This window comes from Scardinius erythrophthalmus (genome assembly GCF_964197995.2).
Source record: "Scardinius erythrophthalmus genome assembly, contig: HAP1_SCAFFOLD_127, whole genome shotgun sequence".
NCBI lineage: Eukaryota > Metazoa > Chordata > Actinopteri > Cypriniformes > Leuciscidae > Scardinius > Scardinius erythrophthalmus.
In genome coordinates, this window is record NW_028296483.1 from 24,031 (window position 1) to 31,228 (window position 7,198).

Below are 7,198 nucleotides of genomic sequence, written 5' to 3' on the forward strand. Positions count from 1 at the left end.
TTAAAAGGCTATATCTTAAAAGTGATAAAAGATAGAGACTTTCTGTAAATTAGAGAAATATTAAGGATGACCCAAAGTTTATGTAGGGATTACATTTTCCCATCTAATTTGCATATTATGACGTCATATGGTGGCGGCCATCTTGGATTATAGAATTTTCATGAAAAGTCACATGTTTAAATGATAAAATGCAGCACTTCTTTCCCCCAACATGTCCCTCACCTTCTTTATGCTATATTGCACAATACTGAATGCTCAGGTAAATAGTAAGTAGTAAACAAACTGTGTAAATCACTACTAATAAATAGTAGAAACAAACCGAGTGCATGTAGCGGTTGGCCTTTTGCTGTAGAGATTTTCCATTTACTACATACAGTAGGCACTCTGATTCCATGTATGGGGCACATATATATTATTCATATGACACACAAACACAAGTAGACAAGACCTGTTTAGTTCAAAAGCTCACTCGCCACGGCAAGGCACAGATCATGAGTGAGATGACGAGACAAGACGAGAGACAATGTTAGTATTTTTTTTTTCTTTTTGTGGTTTTTGTTGATGTTTTTTTGGTTGTTGTTTTTTTAGCTGACAAAGACGCACACATCACAAGAACATGAACACACAAAAAAGAACACATAGTACACTACTAAATGGTCAGGGAAATAGATAGTAAATCAACAGTGTAAATCATTACTAATAAATGGCAGACAAAAAAAAAAGAAAAAGAAAAAGAATTTATGTAGCAGGCCTTTTGCTGTAAAGATAATGACTCCCTATCCATCCAGGTGACATTTTTTGTAGTGTTTCATGGTGTGGTACCTCTCATTGCAAGGCACAACACAAAGACCCACCCCACACTGCCTGCACATGTATTTTGTCTGACGGCGGCCTTTAGGGCGGGTCCGATCAGAACAAACTACACAATCTGGGTAACCATCAGCCTGGCAGATAAAGTGGCGCTCAGTGAGTCTCTGTGGCAAGTCTCCCAGTGAGGACGACTTTCGGCCTTTGTTGCTCTCTTTCCTGGAGAAGCCTTCCAGTAAAGCAGTGATGACATCCTGCACAAAGACTTTCAGGGGCTTGTGAGGTGCAGCAGTGCAGCGGCAGTAAATGATGTGGGCATTCACCATGCTTACACTGAGAATGGCATTAAAAATCCTGTAGTACCATTTCCTTGACCTATGGGGAAAGAGGTAGGTCTTCATTCTCTGGTCTGCTGTGTCGACACCCCCCATGAACAAATTGTAGTCATCAACACAAACAGGCCTATTTATCTCCCTATAGCCACTATCAGTGTGTTTGGTCCTGATGTGCTTTCTGACACATGTGTTGGAATGCAGTGTAGAGAGCATTGTGAGGCGCTTTGTATCATGCCACGCACAAGCTAGCATTTTCCCCTTCCTCATGAAGACTGGGTCATCTCCCTTACTCAACGGTAACTGTTCACGGGTGAGGCCCTTTGGCATCCCCTTCCTCTTACTGCTGACAGTCCCACACAAACCCGAATCATTGCTTGCCAGCTCATCTGCTATGGCTGGCGAGGTGTAATAGCTGTCCATGTACACCTCATGCCCTTTCCCTGTGTACGGGGCCATCAGCTCACGGACAATAAGGTGTGTAGCACCAAAATCACCTGCATCAGGCCTACTTTGTCCAGTGTACATGGACCACTGTAGCACATAGCCTGACTTGGCTTCACTCAGAACAAATACTTTGTAGCCATATTTGTCTGGTTTGTTTGGATTGTACATTTTTAGAGTTGATTTTCCTTTGAACGCAATGGTCATTTCATCCAATGACAGCTGCTTAGATGGACCATACATTGGTGAAAACCGGGGGATGACCAAATTGATGATTGGGCGGATTTTGAATAGCCTGTCATACCCTGGCTGACCCCTGTCAACACACTCTTCATTATTGGTGAAGTGAAGGAAAGACAAAATCATCTCAAATCTATTCCTGGACATCACCTTGCCAAATCCAGGTGTTGCTGTTGGCCAATATTTGGCCCAATAATCCTGCAACTCTGACTTCTCTACCAGACCCATACTCAAATGCAGAGAAAAGAATGCTTTCATTTCACTGACAGTTACGTCAGACCATTGATGAAATCTGGAGTGTGGCTGGAGTTGATGGGAGGCTAAAAACTGATGGGCATAGCGATTTGTCTCATTTACAACTAAATTCCAGAAATCATCAGAGAGAAAGAGTGATAAAAAATCTAGGGGCGAATTGGCATTGGAGAGTTCTCTATCCCCCAGATATCCCACTGGCTGATCAAAGTGTGTAATCCAACTTTGGTACTCCTCCTCATTGGCCAAATACTCAAAGCCGGAATTCCCATCAGCTTGCGATAAACTATGCATAATAGCCCCTCTTCCCCGTGTCACACTGCCTCTGCTCCTGCTACGAGCAGCGCGGGCGCGGCCAGATCTGCCTCGCGCGCGCGCCGAGTGTGTACAGCTCGGACTACTGTTATTTTCATTGCGACTCCCCACCCTGCCTCCACGTTGCCCCCGAACTGTCCTATGAATACTTCGACCTCGTCTAACATACCCAGTGGCATTAGACAGAGTATCCACCACAATACTGTCGCCGCGATCGCGGAGAGGCACGCGTTCAGAAGACAAAGCTACGTGGCTAGCGCGGTAAAAATCTCCCGCCTCGTTCCCCACAGCACTAACACGGCTGCTAACTTCGCGATGAACACTCCGACCCCGGGAAACATTGTTCCCACCACTGACATCGGGCAAAGGACCATCTAAAGTGACATTGGGCAAAGGATTCACCGTTTGTGCTTGGTGTAGGACTACACTTTCACTTTCAGAATCACCGTCATCTTCTGAAGGCAGATATTCCCCTTCAGAATCAGGGTCCGCGAATAAAACACCCAACACTTCATCGCGGGTAAGCTTTATTGATGTCATTATATAATAATAATAATAATAATAATAATTAATAATAATAATAATAATAATCTAATGTAAATACTCGCTGACGTTGACAATACTGCTCTGTTAAAATGGCTCACTCTTACACTAGCTCCGCTTTTGCTCGCACTGATTCAATGCGCTCTAGCTCGTAGATTTTGTATTGAAGCATGATGTTTTTTTTAATCGGGGATGAAGTATAACATGTCTGACATCTAGTGGATGGGAGGTCGAACGAAATTTGACACCCTATTTGACAAAATCGGCCGTTTTATTCAGTGCCGCATCTTGTCAAGTAAACTCGACCGTGGCGCCTAGAGGGTCAACTAAATCACAAACATAACTAAACTAAACACACATACATACATTCATACATACATACATGCATAGGTAAAATGGTGAGTGTTATGGAACTGGAAGCAGGAAATAGAACTATGGAACAGATTCCATCAGCTTACCATCAGCTTATCATTTTCAGAGCACCTCATTAAATTGATACTTGCATGGTTTGTATGCGCGGACAATTCTTGAAGTGGTTGAAAATTGAGTTCGTTGATGAGTCCGTGAGTGTCAAAAGTCCAGCCCGTTCTCATCCTAGGGCGTCATATATTGACGCTTTTGACATTTCGTCGACATCGAACACACATGGCACCCTTTAGCGTCAATATGAGACGCAGATAGAAATGGGCCAAAAGGCGCCTCCTAGCGGTCTAACCCTAACCCTACACTAGACCTAAACCTACCCATAACCGAACAAAGCTCTGTGCGTGTCATATTGACGCTAAAGGGTGCCATGTGCGTTCGATGTCGACGAAATGTCAAAAGCGTCAGTATATGACGCCCAAGGATGAGAATGCGTTGCAAAAGTCATGGTGCAAGTTGCCATCGTTTTCTTCTCTGCTTGATGGAGAAGATGATGATGAGCTTGCATGGTGATTTCGAGCACATGGCTGTTGTGAGTCGAAACCTGCTGCCCTGGCCTGCTGAGGGCACACTGGATGGAACGGCATCCTGAAGTGCCGAGAAGGCCAGGAGCTGATTGTTGCCCATTCAGTGATGGTAAAGTTGCAGTTTTTCAGGATTGAAGAAGAGGCAGTATCACTCTCTTTGGGAGCGTGAAAGCATGGCAGGCAGTGCTCAGGCCTGCTGGGGCCCTTGGGCCCCAGTGGGGGTGGGGTCCCCCCAGTATCAGCAGAAGCAGTGTTGTAGCCAGATGAGAAGAGCTAAGAAAAAGAGGGTGGTCACTGTGTACTGTCTCTAATAAAGCCTGAGAACGGCCCCACCTCTCCGGGTTTGCTTGACCAATGAGAAGGGTGGACTTTCTGGTGGGAGTTTCCTCTGTGGGCAAGATTTATGAGTCCTTGTCCTAAGCGTGCTCATTTGCAATGGCACACTGGATTGGTTTCTGAAGATGAAACTAAGAAGGATTCTTGTAATACTAATATGTTGCACAGCTATCGGCATATCATGTACACAATCATTTCGATCTTCAAAGTACCAATTTATAGAGACCAAACATGGTATGCATGGGGTTACGTTGGCTGTGGGTCCTATAATAAGATATGTATCTAGTATCAAAGAGGTAATAGTATTAACAGATAATAGTATTACAAGACACAACACAAGACAGTAAATCATTCACAAAATGTTCTGGAATGCATGTTAATTTCATGTTAATCAGTTCATCGATAAATTAATGCAGGAGAGTCTGTTCTAATGTGTTCTGTAGGTTTTGTAGCAGGACCCTATTCACATTGCTACAGGTCATAAAACTAACTTATCTGATCGTGGCCATGGTAACGAGAAGACCTTCTTACCCTGTTTGGGGGCTGGGACCACAGATCCCAGAGTGAAGTTTGAAGCTTTTTATGGTATATGTACCAAATAATTGTGTCTGATTTGGTCTCAGTCGTTACAAATACAAAAAACAATAATATAAATGTAAAATACAGTATTGTGTGCTAGCTGTGAATACAGTGTGTAGGCAGCCTGGCTGTAGTTTAACTACTTTAAATTATGAATTGTCTGTATCTTGACAAGTTACCGTTTCAAAGCAGCTTCCAACACTGGTCATATTGCATCAGAGCCTTTCTTATACCACAGAGCAACACAGAACATTCCCTTTAGGTCTAAGGATGGTTGTATTGATGTCAGGTTGAAAAAAACCGTCACAAACTATTTCAAGTACCCTCCTCTGAACATAAAGTTTGCATTTATTTAATGTGGGTGGCTGTCCTGTTGTGTTCAATTTTTACTCAGTATCTTTGTTTTTTTTTTTGTTTTTTTTTTTTTATATATATTTTTATTCTTTAACCATGAAGACAGGGCTTGCTGGTGGAGCTGATAGTGGCGGGAGGCAGAAAGTGGCTGACATCTGTTTCATTCAGATTGTGGGACTCTCAGGAGTGCGCTTTTAAAAAACTCATTCATAGACAATAGAGCTCAAATGCATTTTAATGGCTAATTAATGCCCGAAAACAAACAGACACCAAAACAGTGCAACAGTGAGGGCTCCTCTCTCTCAGGGCTCTCTGGGTATTTTAAAGTCATTTATTTCATACTGAATGTAAGTACTGAAAATATTTTTTTCTTATTCTTCATGGAAATCAAAGTGTCTATTTATCTGCCTAGTTCATTGATCAAACATGATTCAAACCTGAACTGTGGGAGCAATGATGAGAGCTGATGGATGTCTTAGTACATCAAATAGAAGAATGTGCAAGATAATATAAAACACTGAAATATAGAAATCCCCATTAAAATATAGAGACAGAGATAGATACTCTATTTGTTTGCAATAACCAATGCTACCAATGTAGCTCTGTGCAAGCACTGTTTCAATAACCAGTTACCTAATTCCTATTGCCTACTCTCAAACAAAGGGACGAGGGACATATCATACTTCACGTCAGCCGTGTGCTTCTTTACAAGGTGTTATTTTTTCCTATTTGCGTGCTGCTATGTATTTCCTGTACAAGTCAGCCAGTACTCATTTCTATGTGTTATTCATTTGCAATTATTTTTTTATGTTTTACACCATTTTTAGCGCAATTTTCCACCGGACAAAATTGTGATTGTTAACTCATGATTTCTGTTCTGTCTGTGCGCACCAATCTTGCACTTCTACTCCTCAACCAGACCACCTAGAGACTTCGGGTTTTCGGCATTATGTTAAGGAAGGTCTAATCTCGGGAACGCACAAAAAAAATCCTGGAAAAGATTTACTATCTCTTAGTGTTTTGATCCCATGACGTGAGAAAATTGCGCTAAAACACTCACTGAGTGTTTATTACTTGTTTCCAAATAGAAGAATGTGCTATTGTGCTATGAAACTAACAAAGGATAGTTGAAAATTGTTTATAGTATTAGTTCACCCAAAAATTAACATTCTGTCATTAATTACTCACCCTTGTGTAATGGGGTCATTTCTTAGTACTCTGGTTACAGTATATGGAAATGTAGCGGGGAAGGATATTTGGGGGGCACAGGTAACTTCCTGTCGCTCTTAACTTTCCCAACACTGGTCCTTTCCCATACCTTCCAGTGGGCTGGCTGCGCCCCTGCCTTCGTCTTCTGGCAGGAAATGCAGATTACATACCCTCGGATTACGGGCTACGGACGGGGCCTACGCCAAAGAACTTTATATTATAATATTTGCTTGCTGGGCTGTTAATAAATGTATACTTGTTAGGGTATTTTGCCTCCCCTGAGTCTTTCTGGTAGAACTGCTAATATTCTAAGAAAATAGTCATAATTTTTTTTTTTTTTTTGTTTGTTTTAAGACTGTTCATAACTTTAAGTCAGTTACATAAAAACGTAGAAAAGTAAGACTGATTATCCTTAACTAACTGTTAGATGGTCATACTAGTTCTTAAGACACAGTCTTAACATAATAGCTTTGTTTATGCAACTGGCCCCTGTATGCATTGACTGTCTAAAAACATAAAGCCTTTTTGGGTCAAGGATTCATTAAAGGTGATTTATCTGCAACAGAACTTTGTGACAATGATTTTGCTTTAGAGAAAATAGCAATCAGCAGAGGAAAATTTAAAATTATTCATGAGCCTTTGATTCTTTTAAACCCCATTGTAATTAGTTGCAAAAGCTATACATCATACATATCATATATATATATATATATATATATATATATATATATATATATATGAAGAGTTCAGATGCAAAAGCCTCTAAATGCCATCTGAAATTTTCTTCTAGAATGATCATTTTTATGAAGCTTGTATATTTAAGTTCAGTAATTTCAC

General features: G+C 41.2%; 1 protein-coding gene across 1 annotated transcript; it reads right to left on the minus strand.

Moving 5' to 3' along the window:
• Nucleotides 1-776: 776 nt before the first annotated feature.
• LOC308686314 (piggyBac transposable element-derived protein 4-like) lies at nt 777-2,051 on the minus strand (the record flags this gene model as incomplete). Its single annotated transcript, XM_081394711.1, has 1 exon — nt 777-2,051. One exon carries the CDS (start codon nt 2,049-2,051, stop codon nt 777-779), a length of 1,275 nt encoding a protein of 424 aa, XP_081250837.1.
• Between the last annotated feature and the right edge of the window lie 5,147 nt (nt 2,052-7,198).